The sequence below is a fragment of the Acomys minous genome (assembly GCF_964271855.1).
Source record: "Acomys minous genome assembly, chromosome: 4".
NCBI classification, from domain to species: domain Eukaryota; kingdom Metazoa; phylum Chordata; class Mammalia; order Rodentia; family Muridae; genus Acomys; species Acomys minous.
In genome coordinates, this window is record NC_140486.1 from 115,384,519 (window position 1) to 115,409,309 (window position 24,791).

Here is a 24,791-nt window from a genome sequence, read left to right on the forward strand (position 1 = left end):
GTGGAGGAGACACGTGCCATCCAGTGCATGGTTCTCGGCTTTGCTGAATTGTGCCTCATCTGGCCGAGCTTCAAGGCAGAGCTGTGGACATGCCAGATGCTAGCAACAATGGCGTATCCTGACCCCCACTAGCTTCCTGGGACCAGGGAAGTGGCAGATGCATACTCAAGATGGTACCGAGAGAGCGCAGTGTCTGCTGTGTAGGGCTGATGTTCCTGACTCAACTGGCCCCGTCTCTTGCTAGGGCCACCCACTGACCAAAGCAACCAGAACCTAGGAAGGGGAGACAAAATACTGGCACAGGCCACTAAAGCCACCCTAGGGGCACTGAGTGAGTGGGGAAGGGGACAGCCACCAGTACAACACAAAGACACTGGAACACACCAGACACTCAGGAGATGCTCCTGTAATGCACGAGAAGGCCACAAGGCAGACCAAGAATCATACCTCAGAATCCCCAGGGAAACAAAGACTCAGACATTTGAAACTAGCAAGGACTTCTGTTTAGGATATGGAGTACTCACAAGCATGTGGAGCCTACAGGAGCGCCCAGAATCCTTAGCGCCCTCAGGTCCTTCAGGATCACTCAGAGCCTGAGAGCACTTGAGCCGCCATGCTCTAGAACACGTCAGTGTTCTATGGCTGTGAAGAGACACCAGGACCAAGGCAATTCTTAACAAAAGAAAAGAATTTAATTGGGGGCTTGCCTATGGTTTCAGAGGCTCCCGAAAGTGAGCATAGCGACGCATATAGTGCTGGAGCTGGGAGCTACATCCTGATCTGCGGGCTGAGGGAGACTGGGCCTGGCATGCACTTTTAAAACCTCAACACCCACCCTCAGTAACAACACACTTCCTTCAACAAGGCCACATCTTTAAAAAAAAGATTTATTTATTTTGTATACAGTATGCATCAGATCACATTATAGATGGTTATGAGCCACCATGTGGCTGCTGGGAATTGAACTCAGGACCTCTGGAAGAGCAGTCTGTGCTCTTAACCACTGAGCCATCTCTCCAGCCCCAAGGCCACACCTTTTAATCCCTCTAATCCGTTCAAACAGTTCCACACTCTGGCGACTAAGCGTTCAAATGTATGAGCCTATGGGGACCATTCTTATTCAAGCCACCACACCCTGGGAGCACTCAGAGCCTGCAGGAGCACTCAGACCCCACAGAACAGCTGATTACAAGACATGGCAACTGGGCCTGGATATGCTTTCGTGTGGTGACTCCTCAATGTTCGCACGCTCTATCCTGCATTTTCCTCATCTGTATGATGGGAACATCATGTGATCTGAGCACTGATGGATGGTCCATCCGTGTACTAGGCAGGACAGGTGACTCAACAGCTCTCTGCAGGTACTCTAGAGGCCACAAAGCTTGTCAGCCTTGGGCAGGCTCCCATTGTCTTTGAGTAAAGGGAGATTTCATGCCCATGACCTCAGCAGCCAACGGCCTTCCTTTGGAGGAAGAGGGACACTGGGAAAGCTTGGCTCACTGAACTGCCAGGAAGCCGGGTCAAGGCCATGACATGAGGGCCCAAGAATGAGGATTAGATTTCTGCCACGCAAGAAGGCAGGCACACGGGGAGGTCGCTCCTAGCTTTGCCTGCCCTGTCCCACCCATTGGGCACAGTCTACTCAGATGCAGGCACCACCCTCAAAGGCTCCACTTCTGAATAAGGGGTGCTGTTCCTTCGGGGTTGTGGGCTGTGGACCCCATGTTTAGTGCCCTATGAGCTTTGCTGTGCACCCCAGTCCTCCCAGACGACCTTGTTTTCAAATGGGACCCAGCATATACACAGGAGCCTTTCCTGAGAGCCCGGAGTGCTGGAGCCCCTGGACTGGGCTGCGTCATCACCTTGAGCTAGGGTCCAGGAAGCCATGCCAGCACCAGAACGGATTGGATCTGGGCCCTCTGGAGGAACCCATGACATCACTAGGACAGTCCGCTGTTTGGGAAAATAACTAGTTTCACATGGCAACAGAGCTACAGCTGGGGCCCTCATTGGGAACAAAGTAGGGTCACTTAACATCTTAGGGTCACTTAACATCTAAGGGTCACTTAACATCTTAGGGTCATGCTCCCCAAATCAAGGTCCCCGGTCTGATTCACTCTTTTAGGCTTTATGGGCACCTGCACTCACATGAATGTGCGTGCACACAATTTAAGATGAAAACAAACCCCAAAGAAAGGCAGGTGTGCCGCTTTAACTCAAGCCAATGTAATGAGAGCAGCCCAAGGCAGAACGGGCCTGCCTCTTTGAAGGAGAGCCACTCTGAGAAGGCCTCCTCCAAGGTTAGACCTTTAGGGTTTTTCACATCTGTCCTGGCTGGATGCCCTGTGGTGGGCAGTGGGCAGCCTAGGGCCCATCTGCCCCCACATGTGGCTTAGGGCATCCAACCAGGCTGGGTCAGTGCTCTGTAGCTGTTAGCATTGAGAGGCCCCAGCACTGCAGATACTTCCGGCGTGGGGAAGAGCAGGAACACCTTAGAAGTGCTTCGGGGTTCCCTAGCTTGAAAAGGATGAACCTTGAGGGCTTCCATACTCCAAGGTACTCAACCCATGCCATCAAGGCCTGGGATACCAGGAGAATATAAGGGAGCCTGGGGCTCTCAGAAGACGCGCAGAATGATGGTGTGTGGGGGTGTGTTCTCGGGTGTCCTTGGAGAAAGAGGATGGTCTTAGAGGGCCAAGGGTGCAGGGCTAGGAGACGAGACGCTGGCCTTGGCCTACAACAGGACGGAAGCCAAGTGGAGGTATGCACGGACCGGATGGGGCACCGCCTCCACTCTGAGTCACCTGTGCCTGCATAGCGCGCCCTAGCCGCGAGGGGGCGGCGGCAGCGAGGGCGGCGCGCGCGAGGCGGGGGATTCAAGCGCGTTATAAGGCGCCGATCGGACCAGCCGCTCGCCGCTGCCACTGTCCCCGCCGCCCGCATGGCCTCGACCCGCAGCCCCGTCGGAGCGCGCCTGCTGCTCGCTTGCGCCAGCCTTCTCGCCACCCTGGGCCTCGGTGTCCCCGAGTCTGCCGCGCCCGTGGGGAACCGTGCACGCCCGCAGCCTCCCGGGCCCGAGCTGCTCTCCCCGCCTGCCGACAGCCCGCCGGTAAGACACGGCCGCCGCCGGCTGCGCCCCACACCTTCCTGTCCCAGGGGTCCAAAGACCACGGCGGGAAGGTGGCACCCCTGGCCGCACAGTGTCCAACACCCCAAGCGCCCCCTCTCAGGGGCTCAGTGAAACCCAGGGTTGTGTGCGCCCTCTGCACAGTGGATTTGGCGGCAGAATTCTACTAGGCCAGTAGGAGAAGTTGGGAAAGGTGTGAAATGCACATAACTCTCTCCTCGCGAAAACTGTCAGGCTAGCGGAAGAGCAGGGCTCTCAGACCCGATTCGGTTTTCTTAGGCGACTGCTACTGGGAAAGGAGTGATGTAACCAGGTTCTGCCCATTTCCTTTCAGGATCGCCGCCACCTGAACTGCCGGGGAGGGGGGACCGGGCGAGGCAGGGTGGGGACGGACGAAGAGGCTGGAGAGGGTGTGGCCAGACATCTGGGGAGGGCGGATTGGCAGCCCTCACTGGAGCAGGTCAGTCTTGTGAGGGGATCGCGGAAGAGTGCCTGGGTCTAGCTGTTTGAACACGCTGTGGGCCAGGCACAAGAAAACCCCAAGCCAGAGCTCTTCTATTCTCAGCACCCCAGGGCCCAACAGAACATCCGCTAAGACAGCTGATGGTGTGTAAACGTACCACAGTTTTCTTTATCCATTCTTCAGTTCAGGGACATCTAGGTTGTTTCTAGATTCTGGCTATTACGAATAAAGCTGCTATGAACATTGTTGAACAAATGTCCCTGTATGGTGGAGCATCTTTCAGATATATGCCCAGGAGTGGTACTGAGGTAGCATTATTCCCAATTTTCTGAAAAAGCGCCAGATTGATTTCCAAAGTGGTTGTATAAGTTTGCATTCTCACCAGCAATGGAGGAGTGTTCCCCTTTCTCCTCATCCTTGCTAGCATGTGCTGTCATCTGAGTTTTTGATCTTAGCCTCTATTGGCTGTCACTATTATTATTATTATTATTATTATTATTATTATTATTATTATTATTATTATTCACATTACATCCTGATTGTAATCTCCTCCTTATCTTCCTGTTCCCACCCCCCCTTTTCCATTCTATTCCCCACTCCTTGACCTCTGACAGGTGGGGTTCTCCTCCCCCACTGTCTGACCACAGCCTATCAAGTCTCATCTGGATAGCCTGCATCCCTTTCCTCTGTGCTCCCACAGGGCCTCTCCCCTAAGGGGCAGTGATCAAATCAAGGCTAAGTTACAACCTGGCCACGCTCTACAAGGTGTCCCCAGGGCCTTCCACCATTTCATTTCTGCCTCACCCAGCTGCTTCCCTTGACTGGAGTACAAATGTCCAATACATTATTGGTCATCCTCAACCCACCTGCCTCCTCTGCTCCCCCCCACCACCAAACCTCCCTCCCCCAGCCATCAGCTTTCAAAACTTTCACTTAGTCATTTGGAAGCAGGTAGTAGCTACAACTCCCAGTGGGGTTTTGGCCTTGGACCCTCTTTGGGAGTGTCAAGGTGTCACCAGCTTCCAGAGAGCTGGAACCCAGCCCCCACTCCAACTCCTGGGGACCCAGACCAACATGGCTCCATGCATTTCAGTGCCGCCCTCAAGCCACATTGATCTGAGTCTATGCACAGGCTACTGGTCCCCTGGAAGGGTCAGTACACCTGTCCCACCCTATGAAAAGCCCTGCATTGTGCATTTTCACTGAGGGCAATCAGACCAACAGGAAGCACAGAAGCCTCCATCTTCCGAGCATAGCAGCCTGACCTGTGACCCACAAGACACGAGTTCAGATCATTCTGAGATCCTGGGTCTTTCTATCAAACACTGCAGTCTGTGCCCGTGACTTCTTCTAAGGCCTTTTGAGCCATTGCCTTCCCAGCTGGCAGCCCTGCATGGAACCCAGACTGCTCGAGACCCATTGACGTCTTATGTGCCAAAGGCCTCTGCCAGGAAACAAGGCTCCCCTCAGAGCTTGGCTCCTTGGGCCAGTGTTTTAGAAGTGCTGAGAAAGATAAAGACCCCAAGCAGTGGCCTTGAGTCATGACATCTGGCCTCTGCCCCCACCATGACCTGTGACCACAGTGGCTCTGAGGCTGGTCTCCTTGGCACTTCTGACTGTGAGGAGGAACAAAAGGACCTACTGTCAGCCAGCATTCACATATTCATAGTTACCTCTTAACCACCTGTGGGCGCCAGTGACTGTCAAGGGTGGCGAGATTGTCCCCAAGGAAGAACAGGAAGATGTGTTCGAGAGCACGTGCTGGAGGCTCATCGCCCCCCCCCCCAGCCCTACACCGCCCCCCTTCCCCCAGTGAGCTATCATCCTCCATGGGCTGGGGTTGAGGTTGAGAGGACACTACCTCTGAGAACGCAGGTGACAAGGGCCAGGGTCCAGCAAGCAGCAACATAGAGCAAACCAACCTGTGGCCGTCTGTGTTCCAGGAGCCCACTGATGCTCATGCACACAGTGTGGATCCCCGGGATGCCTGGATGCTCTTTGTCAGGCAGAGCGACAAGGGCATCAACAGTAAGAGGAGGAACAGGACCAAGGCCAGGCGACTGAAGGTGAGCAGCTTGTACCCACCACCCTCATCAGCTCCCTAAAACCCTTGTCTCCCAACAGCAGATGCCATAGGAAGAACCACAGGACCAAGTACAAAGCTGGGGTACAGCAAACCTGGAGTTAGGAGGCTGCATCCAACCACTTACCCCATTTACCCTTAGGATGCCAGATGCTTTTCCCTTATGTCCAGAGAGAGAAGCTTGCCCAACATATTTGGGAGTCGGGGTACCTACAGGCTGCTGGAGTGATACAGGCTGGGGGCCTCTCAGTATGGTCCTGGCCTGGGCAGGAAGCTGGCGCTTGGACCTGATGCTGACTCCGGCGCTGAGTTCCTCAAAGTGATGCTGGAGCAAGGCTGGCCTTTACTGTGTATTACGCTTTTCTATGGAGGGGGCTTACCTGCCCAGGACCTGACCCCACTGTGGGGGGCCTGAGAAGTGGGGAGTTGGCCCTGCACCCTTAGCCACCTGGCCTTGTCCAGACTTCTCTATGCAGGAGCTTGCCTCCTTCTCTTAGGACCTGACCCACACCAGTATAAACTCCTTCAGGGGCCCCAGAACCAAGTGCTGGGGCAAGTGCAGTGGAGACTTGTTTGGTGTGTCCCGAGATGCGGGTCCCCAGAAGCAGCCCGGACTGGGCCTCCACATGCAGGCATGCCCTACCCTGTAGCGCCCCTTATGAACGTCACACCCACACAGTCCCGTCCTTCAGCCTTTCATTCTGTGCCTGGTGGCAGAGGAGTATGAGAGCCCAAAGGACCTCCGCCAAAGAGGGAAGAACCCACAGCCATTGTGGGAGCTCTCCTGCCTGTCTCGCTGCAGGACCCGGCGGAGGGTCACCCATGCCCTTCCCTCCAATGTTCTGACCACCAACCTTGCCTTCCAGCTTGGCCTTCCGGGACCCCCAGGGCCACCAGGTCCTCAGGGGCCCCCAGGCCCCTTCATCCCATCTGAGGTTCTGTTGAAGGAGTTCCAGCTGTTGCTGAAAGGTAAGGGTGCCACCCTGTGGCACGCGCTCTGGTGTGGTAAGCCAGCAAGGCATCTCTGGAGGGTAGACTTCAGTAAACACCTGATAGGTTGCTCACCAGTTGGCAGCTGTACCTGCCGTGGGGCGGGGCCAGGGGTGGAGGAAGTGTGGCAGGCAGAGGCCTCAAGGAGGAAGAAAGACAGCCTCAAAAGGCATGAATTGTTCTTCCCTGGGGAGCAGAACCTCCCTCTCCAAGTTAGGACAGCAGCCCACTATCTTCTGGACTTGATTGTACCAAGAACTGCTAGGAGCTCTTTCCCCCATGTCCATCCCATGGCTTGTTTAGGCTTTTTTTTTTCCCAATGCATTTTATTTTTTTAATTTTTTAATTTTTTATTTTTTATTAATTTATTTTTGTTACATCTCAATGGTTATCCCATCCCTTGTATCCTCCCATTCTTCCCTCCCTCCCATTTTCCCCTTATTCCCCTCCCCTATGACTGTTCCTGAGGGGGATTACCTCCCCCTGTATATGCTCATAGGGTATCAAGTCTCTTCTTGGTAACCTTTTGTCCTTCCTCTGCGTGCCACCAGGTCTCCCCCTCCAGGGGATATGTTCAAATGTGAGGCACCAGAGTACGTGAGAAAGTCATATCCCACTCTCCACTCAAACTGTGGAGAATGTTCTGACCATTGGCTAGATCTGGGTAGGGGTTTAAAGTTTACCGCCTGTATTGTCCTTGGCTGGTGCCTTAGTTTGAGCGGGACCCCTGGCCCCAAATCTGCCTATCATAATGTTCTACTTGTAGGTTTCTAGAATGTTCTACTTGTAGGTTTCTAGTAGTTTTTAAAATTTTATTAATTTATTCAGATTACAACTCAATTGTTATCCCATCACTTGTATCCTCCCATTCTTCCCTCTCTCCCACTTTCATCCTATTCCCCTCCCCTAGGTCTATGACCGAGAGAGACCTCCTCCCCCACTATATGGTCATAGGCTATCAAGTCTCATCTTGGTAGCCTGCTTATTCTTTCTTTCAGTGCCACCAGGCCTCTCCACCAAAGGGAGGTGGTCAAATATGGAGCACCAGAGTTCATGTCAAATCAGTTCCCACTCTCCACAAAACTGTGGAGAATGTCCTGTCCATTGGGTAGATCAGAGTAGGGGTTCGATGTTTACTATTGTATTGTCCTTGGTTAGTGCAAGTTTGAGCAGTCTCCCCTGGGCCCCGATCCACCCATCACGATGTGGTGCTGCTGCTGCTGCTGCTTCTTCTTCTTCGTCGTCTTCTTCTTCTTCTTCTTCTTCTTCTTCTTCTTCTTCTTCTTCTTCTTCTTCTTCTTCTTCTGTTTTTTTTTTTTGTTTGTTTGTTTTTTGTTTTTTGTGTTTTTTTTGTTTTTGTTTTTTGTTGTTGTTGTTTTTGGTTTTTTGAGACAAGGTTTCTCTGTGTAGCCTTGGCTGTCCTAGACTCGCTTTGTAGACCAGGCTGGCCTCGAACTCACAGTGATCTGCCTGCCTCTGCCTCCCGAGTGCTGGGATTAAAGGCGTGCGCCACCACAGCCGGCTACGATGTTCTTCTTGTAGGTTTCTAGGACCCTCTGGGTCCTTCTATTGGCTTGTTTAGTTTTAAATAAGCTTATGAAAGGTGACAAGCCTTTGTGTTACTTCCAGTGTAGCCACAACTGGAAGTATTTATACACAACTTTTCCAAAAATATGTATGACAGAGAGGTGAGGCGAGGGGACAAGGATGGTGGGTGCTGGATATGCACCTGTCGGAGCTTGCAGTCAGATGGTGTGAAGGGAAGCTGACAGCTGTAGGATCAGGAAGTCTCAGTCCCCACGCTCTAGGGCCACAGGCAGGTGGGCAGAGTGCTCCACTGACTGCTCTATGTCAGGTGCAGTGCAGCAGCGGGAGAGCACCGAGCCTGAGCACTGCACCAATGATCTCACCACACCAGCCTCAGACATCCCCTCCGGGGTCCCAGCTGCTCAGGAGAGTGACAACAACCCGGACCCAGGGGCTGTGTTGGCGCTGCTGGCTGCCACCTTGGCCCACGGCCCATGGGCATCACGCGTGGAGGCCGCATTTCACTGTCGCCTGCGCAGAGATGTGCAGGTGGAGCGGCGGGCGCTGCATGAGCTCGGGGTCTACTACTTGGTGAGTGGGACTCAACTGGCTGGGCGGAGCATGGCGGGGACCCTGGGTGACCTCTTCTGTGTGTTCTGTAGCCTGACGTTGAGGGAGCCTTCCACCGGGGCCCAGGCTTGAACCTGACCAGTGGCCAGTACACTGCACCAGTGGCTGGCTTCTACGCACTCGCTGCCACTATCCACGTGGGTGAGGCCCTGGGTATGGCGGGAGAGGGAGGGGACCACCCGCCCGCTGACCTGGCTCTGGCAGGTTTATCCTCCCTGCAGCACTCACAGAGCAGACGAGAAGGGGACCACCACGACCCCGGGACCGACTACGCCTACTGATCTGCATCCAGTCTCTTTGCCAGCAGAACGCGTGAGTGGGCACTACAACCTGGCCCCTGCCAGTGTAAAAAGCTGCCTCCATTTCTACTACTACTGGGGCATAGGTGACCCCGGCCCCACCCTGCCCTAACTCCTTCCCAGGACCTATGCGACAGGCTCTTTCTTTCCTGTTTTGCTTCCTGACTCCAGGACTCTCATTCAGAAGACAGAGGGAGAGCCGTATCTGTAGGGGCCTTTGCGGGTAGTTCCCTAGGCCCCTTCTTTGGTCACTCCCCCACTCCTCACGCGTGATGACTTCTGTTGCCCATTGTTGGTTGTGCCCACCCCATGTGCCTCACTCACTCGGTTCATGGGAACATGGACTGTGGCCCTCTTTGCCTGGTACCGGGAATGGAGTCCAGGCACAGGGCGGGTGCTCTCACAGTCGGAGGAGTGAATGAACAGAGGAAGTCTCTGACTTAATCTGGCTTTGGACTTCCTGATCTGTTGGCTTTCTGTGTCGCCTGCTGCCTCCCGTCATGGCCCCTGTACCCATTTCCCACTGGAGAAGCAGGCCTTTGTGGCGCTTACATGGTCCTGGCCTTTCCTCCTTCTGAGGACCCAGTTCAACCCGCCCCCCCCCCCCTCCTAGGGATGATGGCTCTGGACCATGCACTTTACTGCATATGGTGTTGATCAATGAATGACAGCTGCACACTGTGAGTGAAGCTGGTGAGACCTGGGGACAGGCTGACCCTCTTTCTGTCTTGGGCACAGCTCCCTGGAGACTGTCATGGGGCTAGAGAACAGCAGCGAGCTCTCCACCATCTCAGTAAACGGTGTCCTATATCTGCAGGTGTGTGGGGCTGTGCTGACCCGTAGGAGGTGTGTGTGGGGGTCGGATGGTGTTGAGGGCCTCTGGGCATAGATGACATGCTGACATACCGACGTGCTGGTGCTGGGTGGAGAAGAGAGCCAGGCTTCGGGTCCCATTGTCGCTACATCTAGTCCCCCAAGCTGTGTTGCCGGCACCCCAGTCTCACTTTTAGACCTAAGAATCTGATAATATGACAGGTGCTTCCAACCACTGAGGCTCTCCATTGGGCCAGGAGGAGGGTGGGCACGGAATTTGATGATGCCTGAGCCCCCCAGGACTGTAAGAGGCCCAAGGTAGTTACTGCCTACATAGAACCTCAGTGACAGTCTCTCTTGTCACTGTGGTAGATGTGGACATTAAAGTGGCTTTAGTAAAAAGCAAAGTGAAAGGCAGGCGTGTGAACTATGATGCAGTGCTCATGTAGCCCTGTGTTGAGCTCCACACTGGGTGCTCTGGCTCAAGCCAGCCGTAGCTCAGGAGGCACGGAAGCCTCTGAAAAGGCTGCGTTCTCTAGGTGCGTCTTGCCTGGGTGAATCTTAGTCCTTATTCTGGCAGTTTTCAGGGAATGTGACACCACTGATATGTGGAGCACACAGTAGCAGCCAGGCCAGAGCAATGGTCGTGATGGTTCTGCAGGCCATGGCAGGCCTATGAGCCAAGCAATGTGATAGAAGAACCTGCTGGCCTCTTAAACCAGAACTGGGCCCTGAGCAGGAGTCGCTCCCACACACTGACATGTGATGCACTGGAGAGCAACTGAATGAGAGCCAGATGGACGAGGTTTGAGGGAAGGGCTCCTCAACATTGGCTCTGGAATTAGGTCTGTGCCTTCTCCCATGTGGAGCTGAGTAGGCCACAGTGTGGACGTGACCTGTGTTGAGTACTGCAGGCTGCCCGGGGCCTCTCCTGCTGGGCCGGCCTGATACCTGACACATATGCCCTTCCCTGCAGACAGGACACTATACCTCCGTCTTCTTGGACAATGCCAGCGGCTCCTCCATCACAGTACGCAGCGGCTCCCACTTCAGTGCTATCCTCCTGGGCCTGTGAGTGGCTGCTGCGGGCTCGTATCCTCACCAAGCAGAGTGGTCTGGTGTCTGCAATGTCAAGAGACAGTGGCCCCGTGCAGGAGGAAGCCCATTGGACGTCTGCACAAGCTGGCATTGCAAGGCCTCTTAGCGCAGCCACCTAGGCATTCCTGCGGAGGTGATGGAAGCAGCCTCTCCCAGAACCAGCAGCAATTTGTGGACTATCACAAGCCCTGCTTGGTTCTTCTGGGACCGTCCAGCATACTTGGTAGCACTTGCTATATCCCCAGCTGCAGAGCTGGCACCCCTGTGGCTCCAAACAGCCTCAAATTCCTTCCTATGGCCCAGCATCCTAGCCAGGCCACTACCTGGAATAGCTCAGCCTGCACAGGGCAGGGCTATTGTGAAACGACTGTAGGTCCTTGGTGCTCAAGAGGGGAGCCCAGGCCTTGTTGAACCACACATCCTGTCTACCTGGGTTCCTGGCTCCAAATACAGTCGCATTTACCACGCCACTGCCTGCAGCGCAGCCTCAGGGACCTAGGGACTTCGGAGGCCAGTGAGCTTTGCCTGGCAGCAGCTTCTACTTCTGAGGTAAGCAAGATAAAGTGCAGGCCCCTTAGTGGGCATCCTAACATATGGGAGCTGTACTCCTCTGCCATCCCTTTGACAGACAAGGCCATCTTCACCCTCTACAAAGGCTACCAGCCAACTTCCCAACCCTTGTGAGGCTGGCTCACTGCTAGGACCCACCAGGCACAAGGCTGAGCAGTTATACACACAAGCCACCTGCTCCAAGCTTCCCTCCTGAGACTAGCTCCCACTGCAAAAGGGATAGTCTGGCTGAGTGGGTGGCCTGGTGGTGGTGAAGCTGGCAGAGGGCTCTTCCCATGAGAAGCTGTGGGGCTGCCAGCCTGCAGCTTGTTTCAGTGCAGTCTTCCCATTTGAAACGAGACTGGCCCCAAACAGGCAGTGGAAAAGATTGGGCCCTCCAAGGTCCCAAAGGCCTACTGATGAAAGAGTTGACAACCAGCATGTCCATACCCACCGGCTGCTTTGGGATCTCCTGACCTAGCAGGAACACTCAAGCCTGGGATGGAGGGGATAGCTGCCAAAGCTGCTTCATCTTTTAGCTGACCGCAGGATGAGGTCACCGTATCAGAATGCCCTTCTGTGATCAGACTTCTCCCCAAAGCGGGCTGCCAACACAGAGCAACAGGTGAATGCAGGGCTGTCCATGAGCAGGCTTGGCGATTCTCAGTAGAGCTGGTACCCACCCTACCAGGAAGCACTGTGCTGGCCTGGGTCCTGACTCCCGGGCACTTTGATAAGGGCGTGGGGTAGACACACCCTTCTCTGGATTTCACTTTGTATCCAGTGGGCACAGACATGTTAGAGAAATTATCTTCTATCCTTGAGAAAGCCACATAACACGTATCTCGCCGTACAACTGTGTTACACAGCAACTTGAAAGTTCTTACTGCATCATGGTGCTGGGCAGAATGTATTTCCACAGTGGATGATCACACAAAGTGACGATGACAGGCAGACCTGAGAAGTATGACCTTTTCTTCCCAGCCCCCCTCACCAAAGACCATCGGGGGTAAGCTCTGGAAAGCACAGGAGAGATGCCTTTAGTCTTGGGGCTCCCACTGAAGGTAGCAGGGGGAGGCCACAGTGCCGAGTGCCTCCCAGGCAGAAGCACATAGGGACATGGGTCACTCAACAATCCTTGGGTTGCTACAAAAATTAAACTGTTCTGCTTTCTGATGAGGTAGCATTGTTTCTGCATGCCAGACTGTGCAGGTCCTGGTCCCTGAGCAGGAGGATTGCTGCCTCTTGTTCCCTGGGGATGGGTTAGCACTGATCCTCTGCAGTTACTTATATTTGAATTGCATTTATTTGGGAGGGTGCAGTGTGCATACCATGGCACGGAGCATGGAGGGCAGTTACAGCAGCCATTCTCCTCTTCTCTATAGGTCCTGGAGACTGAACTTAGGTCCTCAGGCTGGGCAGGAAGTGACTTTAGCTGCTGAACCAGCTCACTGGGCCCACATTCAGTTATTTTTAAAAGGTTGTATTCCTCTTTTTTTGTATGTAATAATGTGCAGGTGTTCTGCCTCTCTCTCTCTCTCTCTCAAGTGCTGGGGTTACAGGAATGCATCTCCACACCTGGTTTATGTAGTGGTGGAGATGGAAGCCAGGACTCCAATGCATGCTAGGAAAGCCCTCTACCAACTAAGATAAGTCTTTAGTCCTCAGTGTGTTTTTTGTAACAGGATCTTACTATGTAACCCAGGCTGGCCCCTTGAGTATTTGAATGTATACAAATGTCCTTGCATTTAATTTCTATTTATGGCTTTTTCCATGATACCCTAAGAAGTCAATTACGGTTTGTACGTATGTTTTGAGGTCCATGCTGCATCCACAGCACATTCCCTAGCTGGCCAACTGGTGATACTGCTGCAGAGAAAGACAGCGGTTGTTACAAGCAGATCTGGAAAGGTAGTCGTGCATTCTTACAGCCTAAGCCAAGTGTCTATAAGAGAAGCTGCTGCAAGCGCTCTTCACTAAAAAACCCCAGCAGAGTGTCTGCAGGCAGGTTAGAAGGTTCTTCAGGGGGCACATCATGCTCTTGGCCAGTGGTTCCCTGGCATGGGTTAGACTGTCCACCTCAGGCAGCAGAGCCGAGCACTTAACTGTCCTGAGATTGACATGAGTCTGATGGGGGGGTGCAGGGGGTGGGGGGAGGAGGAAGAGTAGTGACAGTGGAGTGAAAGCCACAACAGCCATCCTCCCAGGGCTCACTTAAGGGAATAGGAACAAGCTGAATGTAACTGTCTGGTGGGACTGGCACTCCACTCACCTCTGGGCTCCTGCTGGAACTGGACAAAGCCTGGCATCAAGGTCCCACTTCCCCAAAGGGGTCAAAGTGAGGGTGAGAGCATGTGACCTATGTACCAGGTCATCATGGGCCTGTCCAAGATACCCGTGATGCTTCTCACATAGATAGACCCAGACCCAGAGCACATTCTAAAGCAAACACAGTTAACTCAGGACAGTTGCTCAGAGCAAATTAAGGGAACTCAAATGACTAGGAAAAAAGAAACCTTTATTTACAACCATATAAGTCTCACAGGAGCACACACACCGTGCACAAACAAAATGAACCTGCAGGTCAAGAGTGCATGTGCAGGCCTCAGTGTCCAATCCTCACCACCATCACTGTCACATTGTCTGCCGAGCCCCGCTGCACTGCCTTGTTAGCCAGCCTGTTGCATGCAGCTTCATAGCGGGCATCAACAGCAGGCTTCCCTTCTCGGGTCTGGATCTTTTCATCCTACCAAAGTGATGAGTGAACAGGCCATCAGCATCCGTCATTCTCTCAAGACACTGTAGCCAGGGCAGGGCTGGCAGGACAGAGTGACTGGTGAGCCCCACAACAGGGCTTATGTTGAAAAGAACTCAAAGATCACCCCTTAACCAGGGATCGTGGGGCTAATGAGCAGCTGAGACAAGTGGCACCCCTCTAAGATACCTCACCTCAAGGCAGGATAAGATGAAGTTCACAGCTTCTTCTGGGGTAAAGACCTTGAAGAGCCCATCACAAGCCAGCAAAATGAACCTACAGTGCAAGGAAGAAACAAGGGGTTTCAGCCACAAGCTCTTGAGTGGTCTAAGAGTTCAGTGAACAGTGCTGGCTGCCAAATGTAAGGCAGGCCTGGGTTTCACTCAATACCCCAAACAAGAATGAAAAATAATAATGGCACACAGGTATGTAACCTTGGTCCTGGAAGTAGGAAGTGTGTCATCCTGGCTACACAGCAAGTTTGACACTAGCTGTGCTACACGAGACCTTGTCTCAAAAGATCAAAACCAACCGGACTTGATGGTAGTACATACCTTTAATCTCAGTACTCGGGTGGCAGAAGCAGGTGGATCTCGAGGCCAGTCTGGTCTACAGAGTGAGACCCTGTCTCGAAAAAATAAAACAAACCCCTCAAAACCAAAGCAGCAACATTGTGCCTGTCTAATAACTCAGTGGCCAAGAAAAATTTAAAGCAATAGAAATTGTACAAGAAAGCTAAAATGAATTGCAGGTGGAATATTGTATACAGTAAGAGGGACATTTCCCCACCCATACAGACTCATAGACCTCAGCATGAGAAGCTGCACTCTGGCACCCGAGGGACGACCATGCTAGCACTAGGTGCATAATGAACACACCTGTGAGCAGCCGCCACCATAGACCCAAGGATGGAGAGCTAAGGGCAAGTTAAGTGAGGCATCCTTGGGCAGTGTTTCCATCCCGAGGGCCAAGGTTCCAGGGTGGGTACCCCCACTTTCTGGTCAGAACACAGCTCACTCTCCCTGAGATGAACAGAGAAGCCTCTAAGCATCCATGTTTTGTTGTGGCAGCCACTGTTCTCCTGGCCTGGCTTTAAGGTAGCACAGCTTCTGTCTTCTGCCAAGGCCCATACACCCAGCCATGGTTTCTGAGCACACAGCCTATGGTAGGGACAAGTCTAAGAAGGCTACTCTTTCTAGTATTTTCAGTCAAATTCAGAATAATTAGTTACAGTCAGGGGAGCGAAGAAAACAAAGCAGAACCCAGGCAGCTGGCTTGTCCTAATCTAGGGCAGAGAGGCCATAACCCTACAGGGGGCCTTCAGACACAGCCAAGACCCCTAGGAGGGCTGACAACATGGCACAGGCAGGCCTAGGAGCTGTGCCTGGAGGCTGCTGTGTGGCTTCAACTCTCTGCCACCTGCGCCCTCCTTCAGCTCAGTTCTGTTTCCCTGAACTCCTTCCTGCTGGCCGTTTGGCTTAGGATGGTGATCCTGCTAGGGTCAGGAGAGCTCTCTGCTTGGTATCCTAGCCCTTAGCCACCCTTGCTAGGTTCCCTGTGCTGCCCTCACAAGCCTGTGCCTGGTTTTGATCTATCTGCAACAGGAGGCACCTGAGCAGGAAGTCTTTCTCGGCCACTCAGGCTCTGCTCCTGTGATTGTCTGCATTTATGAGCAAAAACCCAAATGCCTCAGTGAAACCTAAGACCCCACTCAATCTCTCCCAGAACTTCCCCCACTTCCCCCTCCACCCACAAAGTCACTAGCCATCATCACTAGCACAGACCTGGCTATTCCACGCTGTCACTTGAGTAACCTGACATGGATCTGGATGGTCCTGTTGGAAGGGACCTTCCCCACTGCTAAAGCCTCCAAGCACAACTCCCACACTCCTGTGATAAACCAAGTGTCCACCTCATTTGCTTCCTGACCACTGCAGACCCCATGAAGCCAGAAACCACAGGTGTCCTCTCTGCACCCCAGGGCGAGGCATATTGCAAAGACTGACCACAGACTAGAGAAAAGTCAGCAGGAGAAACAAGCCCTTGTATGTGTACACCAGCACTTTTGGTGACCATCTGCTTTTACCTGTCATTGGGGGTCAGCTGGCAGCGTCTGATATCAGGCACAGATGTGACCCCACAGCGCTTGTACTGCCCATCTCCAATGGAACGGGATACCTCCAGCACTCCCAAGACACGCCCATCTCTATAATAAAGGGAACAGTGTCAGACCCTCACCTGACAGGTCACAGGTCCTTGAAAGCAGAAACTGAGATTGCACGGTAGAGGAGTCTGATATTTCTTTTTGATTAGTGTTTTGAGACAGGGTTTCTCTGTGTAGCCTTGGCTATCTTGGAACTCACCCTGTAGACCAGGCTGGCCTCAAACTTAAGAGCCCCACCTGCTTCTACCTCAAGTGCTGGGATTAAAGGTGTGTAGTGGCCACCAACACTCAGCTGGCCTAACTTTTTTTAATTACCTCAGGTGAAGCCCAGACACACACCTAGGTCATTCAGGGCCTCCTCCCCTGGGGTGGGGATTCACTCTGCTGTACACCAGCAGCAACAATGGCCAACATCCAACCTAACCATTGGTAGGCTCAGCAGGGAGTCTCACAATGCCTACACACATACACACCCCATTTCCCATGCCCAGTTATCCTGACAGGATGGGGTAGGTCCTAAGCCCCTTAATGACTGTGGTAAGGTGGCCAGGAAAGAGGGTGGTTTGCTTTCTAATTGGCTTGGCTGTGCTTAGAGGATCTCTGAGGCTATGACTACCAGATGCTGAGGTGATCTCACACCAACAATATTCACAAGTATACTCTCATTATATTCTCATTCACTTTTTGGTGACCAGAGATGACATGTAAACAGGAAGAGGCACCTAAGGCAGACACTATGACCAAAGAGAACCAATACAGAGTCCTACTGCCCTCAAGAACCAACCTAGCTCAGGCACTCATTGTGACCTTCTGGGCCCTGAGGCCATCATTTTTAAGATTTGTAAATGCCAAAGCAGTGTGGTGGTTTAGTATCATCAAGGTTCCTAAGTCACAAATGAGATGCTGTGCAGACAGACAGGTGTGACAGGAAGTTTCTCCTGGGCAGGTGCTGCAGTCCTAGAGGCAGGATTCAGCCCAGCCTCCATCCCAGTCATCCCCAGTGACTCAGTTCAGACACCCTAAATGATTGTTTTTTAATCCCTAAAGACTTTTGCTGGCACCTGGTAAAAGGAGAGCATCCTAGAACACAAATCATTAAACAGAACGGGATAAAGTGCATGCCCAGGAGCCGTGCTGAGCAGGAAGAGTTGGTTGCTCAGCTTGGAAGCCATGAAAGCATCTTTTCTGCAGCCCTCAGACCTTACACGTGTACAGCCCTCCTACTCGAGTTCTCACAAGCTAAGACTCCTGCTCTTCCTGGGTTTGGGGCTCCTCTGGCTACTGAAGAAAGTATGAGCTTGCTGACTCCTTCAGCAGGAGGGCAAGGGAAAGAGCACTCCATGCTGGATGCGCAGTGAGGCTGGAGCGCAGCAGTGCCCAAAGCCAGCATGAGCACAAGCACTGCAGACAGCTAGAAGCTCTGCTTTGCTCCTGAGGACCAAGAGATGAGACTCAGTCCAGGCCCAGGTGCACGGTGCTGATGGACTGAGCCAGCAGTGTCTTCAGATAGCTTCTCCCTGCCAGGCTAGACCCAGCCTTGTAAAGGAAAATTGATGATGATGATGATGATTATGATTATTTAGATAATGCCAGAAAAAATATCAGTAGAGATGGGACCATACCATCTCTAAACAACCTTTGAACTGTGATGGGGGAGGAAGAGCCACATAACATAAACCACATTTACTGCTTTAAGTGATCTGGAGGCATTATAGACATTCATGCAGGCACACAGCCATCACTACTGCCCATCCTTAGACTGTTCTATCGGCCCAAACAAAATAAACCTCTGTCCCCAGTTAGGCACTAATTCGTCCCTTCCCACCGAGAAGGCTCATTCCAATCTCAGGCTCCAGGACTCTGGCTCAACAGGGAGAATCGCAACGTTTGTTCTTTGTGACTGGCCTATTCACTCCACACACTGTCCTTAAGATTGATCCATATGGCCTCTGTAAGGTCTTCACGCCACCTGAAGGCTAACACCCTGTTCTTCATGTTGTCAATGGCTACCATACTGCTGTCCCCTTGTGGCCACTGAGAACGTGGTGTAGCAGTGGTTTTCAACCCTCCAAATGCTGCAACCCTTTAATATATAATTCCTCATATTGCGATGACTTTCAACCATAAAATTACTTTGTTGCTACTTCATAACTGTAATTTTGCTAATGTTATGACTCTAATGTAACTATCTGATTTGGGACCCTGTGAAAGGGTTGTTCAACCCACAAAGGGATCCTGCCCCACAGATTGGAAACCGCTGGTGTAGAGGGAACTATTGCTGAGTCTGGTGTGATCCCACTGTAGACTGCAGTGTCCACACAGTGGCTGCCTCTTTCTCCATCCCACCAACAAAACAAAGACTTCCATCTTTCATGCAACTTATAGGGGAAAAGCCTTGAAACTGAAAACTGAAACTAATGATCTTAATAACCAAGGCAGTAACAGAAGCACAATGAGAACAGTCCCTTCACGCTGCACACGGTACTGACAGGATCCCTGGCAGACACACAGTATGTGACTGTCACCCTGCACACAGCACTGTGATAGTATAACTACAAAGAATTACATTTCAAGTACAGCAAAACACCAAGGAACATGTTCATTCTTAAACAGTTGTTAACTTTGTGGCTATGATTTTGAAACTATCTGGACAAAAAATACACTTTTATTTCAAACCAAGTTTTCAGTAGAAACAAAATACAAATATTGAATCAAAGAGAAAATACTATACTGAGAAGTCTGGGCTATGAAATCCCTACTGGCCTATAATTTTATGTGCACAGTGTTTCTTCTCTGCTCTTGAACCATCCCTGATGAAATGAGCACTTAGCACAAGATCTAGTTCTTAAAGCCCGTGGCACATGTAAATAGGGTAGTGGAGGCGCCGAGGGGACCAGCCTACCACAGCAATAAAAGCATGACTCACACAGCAGTTCACAGACAGGACACACAGCAGGGAGCAAAACAAAAGACCCCACCCAGGTCAGGATCTCTTTTCAGTCTTTGAACTAAGATTTAGCCATCCCCCCTCCCCCAACACACACACACACACACACTTTTCAGAAGAAATTCTGCTCTCTACCCATGAGGAGAGCCTTTCCTGAAAGCAGAGAAAGGTGGTTTGCAGACAGGAAATAGTACCATGATGCACCTCTGCAAACCATCGCTGATTACAGGAAGGCATCATGCAGTGGCATGCCTTGAGCACAGGGCTGAGAACTGAGGCTCATGTTCACAGACAGCACAGTCTTCTGCAGGACAGAGCAGTCCCATGATTTTATTTTCAGTGCTGTTACTCAACCCCAGGGCTGTTCATGGTGGCAGAGTGGCTACTAAGCTACATCCCACAATAAACATCTTTGCCAATGCAAGGGCGGGAGGGGGAATCTAAACATGTTTGTTTTGTTTTGTGTTTATGTCTATGTGCCTGTGTGTGCTTGTATGCACTATGTGCATGCAGGTATCTACAGAGCTGAAGTTACAGTCGTTTTGAGTGTATGGGTGCTAGGAATTGAACCCAAGTCAATAAGAGCAGTAAATGTTCTTAACTGTTAGGAGGTGTCTCTAGCTCCAACAATTTGAATCAAAAGAAGGCTTTAACTCTGACTTCCAGTTGTGAGGGATACTTTGAAAGATACAGTGAAGAAACGGGTAGTTCAGAATGCTGGTGACTTTCAGTAGGTGCTAGACTAGACTAATACAGTTCAAAGCCTAATATGAAATTCAAGCTTGAAAAAAGAGGACATACAATTTGGAGAGGACATATTATGGAGAGAGGGCACAATAAAAACACATAGACTACATGTATGAAATTCTCAGTTATGATATGCATGGATGTCAGTGTCCACACATCTATATATAGCAAATGCCTATTCCAGTCTTACACACACAGAAAGCAACACGGCAATCGCTAACCAGAGTCCAGTGGGAAATCATGAACTTACTTTGCTATTTTTAACTTAGTTTTCCATGTTTGAAAATTTTAATTAAACCTAGAGGAAGAGAGAAGCAATCCTAGCTCAGGCAGGAGAGTAAACCACTGCTCTGGGACAAGGCTCTGCCAGTCTCTGGCCTTCCACTTCATTTTTCTCTAAGGAACAGCTTGTTGGAGCCCACCCATTGAGGGCCTGAGCATGGCTCTGAATGCAGTGGAGACTGGGAAGTTAACAGACAGGCTCTCAGCTATAGGAATTTCAGTTTTAAAGTATCCCAGAAGCTTGGCTAAAAGTAGATTTTTAACCATTTATCTCCAACAGAACAAGAACTTTAAAGGACAAGTTGTAGGAAGAAGCAGAAAACATTTGTGGTCACACTCAGAAGGCAATGTCCCTGACGTGGAAGAATGAAGCCCTCATTTAGCCTCCTCTGGCCACACAAGCTACAACTACAGTGGCCACACTCCACACTTAATTTATTCAGTACAACGGAGGGCAGTATGTAAGCTGGCATGGTAAGGCAGGCCAATAATTCCAGCAGTGAGGAGTTTGAGGCAGGAAGATCAGGAGTTTAAGGCCAACTTTGGCTATAGACTAAGTCCGAGACCAGCCTGGGCTACATGAGACCCTATATCAAAAATGAAGAGTAACCAAACAAGGACATTATTTAAGAAGCTTCTCAGACACACTGACAATAGTGAATGGTAAGTATTGACTTGAGACAGGTTTTGTCTTTCTGCTCAGTCAGGGAGACATAGTTCTCACTTACTCTCTACCTCTACTGAGACATGAGTGAACTACAAGTTGTTTATATGCACTGGAGACCTGAGATGGGCCTTACTACACTGCGTCCCCTGCACATGCAATCCTCACATGTATGAGGCCTCAGTTCCTGGGGATCCCACAAGTCTCCCATACCTGACATTGCCTCCGGCCTTCTGTATCCTCATGCGCTCCTCATACTGAGTTGGGTTGTGCTCTTTGCTGAGACTTAAGGCTGCATGTTTCTGGCTTTCCTCATTATATCGACACAGGATTGCCTGGGAAGACAGAGATCACAAGCCGTGGAATTCAGTGAGCAGCATCTAGGTATTTGTTGAAGGGAGACACACTCACAGTGACTTCACATTCAGCTGCCTGCTGACACACACAGGTTCAGAGAATCCAGCATTATAGAAATAGAAAACAGGAAAGTTGTTCTCACATTTAGAATTAGAAATTGCCAGTTTTGGTGCCAATTCTGGCATAAGCCTTGCTGGTTGACCACAGCCAATCACTCACATGGCCATTGTCAGTTGCATCAATGACCCAGAAGGGAGGCATCTGACAAATACCACAGTCAAAATCAGAAGTCTGTGACTTTATCTCTGAGAGGTGAGGCTATGGGCAAGCAAGCATTGCTCCCCTGTGTGTGCTCCCATGACCATGGTTATTGTGTCCAGAGGATGCTGAAGTGCAGAGGAGTAATATGCCTGAAGTCACACAAAGAACCAGGGTTCAGCCTGGGTCTGGGTTTGAGGAGTTTGGAGGAGGCACACTTTCCCCCTGCTGTGGTTGGAGGTACTTGTCCTAAACACCTGTACACTAGAACTAGTCTACAGAGTCTCCCAAGAACATAGCCCTATGAGGACAGGCTGCCACGCAGCTCTCAGCTGCACTCCTGCTGATGAGTGGCCAGCCCTAAGCACCAGAGGACAGGGGCTGTAGAGGCTGCTTAGTGCTCGTAGTCACTGAACCAAAGGACACAGGGCTGGACGGAAAAGCATCATGCATTGAACCATGAGGCCATTTCCTACACCTCTTGGGCTTTCCCTGGGCTCTGCAGGTGCGCTGGGCCTTGTACTTTCCTTTCACAGCATTCAAGCTCCTCTGAGGTCACACCAGTTTGTAAATGCAATGTTAATATCTTCACTCAATACCAACAGAGTCAGAAAAATGAGGACCTAAGCTACTTGCACACTGACTTCACTCCAAACCACAGTGTCCCTTAACAGTATACATACGAAGAAAGCCACTGGGGGGGAGAAACAGGGATTAGGTATTAAAACAGACAGCTCAGGGTCCTCTGGGAGAACAGACTGTTGATTCTTTCCCGAGTACACACTGAAACACTCCTCGTAGCAACCCCACAAGAAGGCCCAACCAACTACCAACACTAACTTGCTGAGGTTCTCTCCTTGAGACATGCTGTCACCTAAGCAAATGGCTCAGACTATCACATACCCGACTATCTCCAAGGTTGGCGATATACAGGGTGTTGTCCACAGCCAGGACACATGTGGCAGTGGACCCATCTTTCCAGGCAGGCTTCCTGGGGAAACACATCAGAAACACAGTCACCAACTACTGGCGAGTGCCCCGAGACTAACTTCTAGAGCCAAGCAGCAAGTCTGTCAGGCTAAAACAGAGTGTATCCTCTAAACTACTTCATAGTTTGAACATAGGTGGTGTCCCCAAATGTCCCTATGTCAAAGGCTGGGACCCCATGGTGACACTATTAGGAATTACAGTGGGCTTCTAGGAGATGGGGTCTTATGAGAGGGCTTAGGTCACTGTGAGTTGTGAGATCTTACTGCAGGTGTGCCCTTGTGGAGGGCTGTGGGGGCTCTGGCCCATTTTCCTGGTCTCTTACTGTCTGGCTCAGATATGACCACTCATTCTGATACTCCTACCATCGTGTGCCACTTGAGTCAAAGGGCCAAACTACCTGGGTTACCCTATGCGGTGCCTCAAGTCCAGAACAATAAGCTAAAACAAAACTTTTTAGTTTAGGCTTGGAATGTCCACACATACCTTTGATTCCAGCACTCTAGAGGCAGAGGCAGGCAGAACTCTGAGTTCTAGGCCAGCCAGGGATACACAATGAAACCCTCTTTCAAAAAAATAAAAATAAAAAATAAACACCAAACACTTCTAACATGGCCCGAGTCAGATCTTTCATAATTGTGATGCAGAGATATGCACATTTTTAAAAGATTTATTTTATGTATACATGTATCTTGCCTACATGTATGCAAGTGCACACCTACAGACCAGAAAAGGGCATTAAACCCCTTGGAACTGGAGTTACAGATACTTTTGAGCCACCATGGTAGCGGGGGTGGGGGGGGTGTCCATGTGTGGTAGAAACTGAACCTGGGTCCTCTGGAAGAGCAGTCAGTCCTCTTAACCACTGAGGTATCTCTGAAATTCCAACATTTTAATTTTAAGCATTTTTCTTCAGGGCGTGGTGGCGCACACCTTTAATCCCAGCACTTGTGAGGCAGAGGCAGGCAGATCACTATTGAATTCAAGATCACTATGGAACTGAGTCCATGCAGCCAGGGCTACAGAGAGAAACCCTGTCTTGAGGCGGGGCGGGCATTTTTTTTTTCTTTTTCTGCTTTTATTTATTTAAAAATTGTTATTATTGCATGTATGTGCATGCATGTGTGTGGAGGGCAAGGCCAGCTTTTGAGGAGTGCTACTATATGAGTTACAGGGATTGAACTCATGTCATGAGAAATAATGGCAAATCTTGACCATCTCACTGGCCTCATATCCTTTGTAGTTAATGGTTTTAAGAGCTTACATGGTGCTGGGTACTTTCAAGACAGAAAGCACTATGCTAAACAGTATCACAAGACCTGAACCGTCTTCAGGAAAGCACCATGCACTTAGCATTCTGCAGGGAGTTATACCCACTGGCTTGAAGCTTGTTTCAGGAACTCTTCATCTGTGTGCTTGAAAGTATCCAGCAGGCATCTCTTCACAGTTTTCTCCACACTGATCACATCTCCTGGTAGGGAAGGGTCAAACACAGTAACCTCTCAGTAACCTCTCAGGAGGGCAAGACTGCTGCCCACTGTCGTTGTCACATAGGAACTTTTTCCTAAGCATGTCCTTATTAACAAGCTGTTCCTCACCTGCAGGAGCACCATGTGAATTTGGTTGTACTGGCTTCCCCAATGTAGAGGCAGACAAGACACTAAGCACAGCCCAGACACTTGACAAGAAGCCAAAAAATGCTGCTCTATTCACACAGCCCCTTTCTTTTGATCACAAAGCTCACTCCTTTACCAACCAAAGACATTTGTTTTCTTGTTGTTTGGTTGTTTTGGGTTTTTTTTTGAGACAGTTTCATGTAGGCCAGGATGGCTTCAAACTTACTGTGTAGGTGAGAATGACCTTGACCCTCTCTCTCCTGCCTCATGAACCATACTGCCCAGTATAGGGTACCAAGGACTGAATCTAGGGCCTCATGTATGCAATGCAAGTAAACTACCCACTGTGCTGTATCCCCAGGCCCATCAATGACTTTTGCCAAAGCAAAATAACCTATCTGACAGACTCAGCCATGCAAACAGCAGAGGCAAGTC

The 24,791-nt window shown here is 50.9% G+C and overlaps 2 protein-coding genes across 6 annotated transcripts in view; one reads left to right on the forward strand and one right to left on the reverse strand.

The window, feature by feature from the left end:
• Nucleotides 1–2,860: 2,860 nt before the first annotated feature.
• Nucleotides 2,861–13,081, forward strand: ERFE (erythroferrone). 2 transcript variants are annotated; one of them, XM_084780120.1, is made up of 8 exons: nt 2,861–3,109; nt 5,534–5,656; nt 6,540–6,642; nt 8,519–8,781; nt 8,853–8,961; nt 9,042–9,132; nt 9,858–9,936; nt 10,909–13,081. In XM_084780120.1, exons 1-8 carry the CDS (start codon nt 2,942–2,944, stop codon nt 11,005–11,007), a joined length of 1,035 nt encoding a protein of 344 aa, XP_084636246.1. In that variant the 5' UTR covers nt 2,861–2,941; the 3' UTR covers nt 11,008–13,081. The 2 variants fall into 2 exon arrangements, with proteins under 2 accessions (XP_084636246.1, XP_084636247.1); XM_084780121.1 differs by having other exon boundaries at nt 8,582–8,781.
• A 999-nt stretch (nt 13,082–14,080) lies between these two features.
• Nucleotides 14,081–24,791, reverse strand: part of ILKAP (ILK associated serine/threonine phosphatase) — a 28,063-nt gene continuing 17,352 nt past the window's right edge. For 3 of the 4 annotated variants that reach the window (XM_084780483.1, XM_084780482.1, XM_084780485.1), the window contains 6 exons: nt 24,118–24,211; nt 22,657–22,744; nt 21,352–21,473; nt 16,421–16,540; nt 14,529–14,610; nt 14,081–14,325 (listed from right to left, as the gene is read on the reverse strand). In XM_084780483.1, coding sequence (XP_084636609.1) covers nt 14,185–14,325; nt 14,529–14,610; nt 16,421–16,540; nt 21,352–21,473; nt 22,657–22,744; nt 24,118–24,211 — 647 coding nt within the window. In that variant the 3' untranslated portion in view covers nt 14,081–14,184. The remainder of the gene's footprint in view (nt 14,326–14,528; nt 14,611–16,420; nt 16,541–21,351; nt 21,474–22,656; nt 22,745–24,117; nt 24,212–24,791) is intronic. The other variant, XM_084780484.1, reaches the window with a different exon arrangement.

Coding starts and splice junctions, on each gene's coding strand:
- ERFE (XM_084780120.1), top strand. CDS start 2,942: ATGGCCTCGACCCGCAGCCCCGTCGGAGCGCGCCTGCTGCTCGCTTGC. Junction 8,782..8,852: donor AGCTCGGGGTCTACTACTTG/GTGAGTGGGACT, acceptor TGTGTTCTGTAG/CCTGACGTTGAGGGAGCCTT. Junction 9,133..9,857: donor TCTCTTTGCCAGCAGAACGC/GTGAGTGGGCAC, acceptor TCTTGGGCACAG/CTCCCTGGAGACTGTCATGG.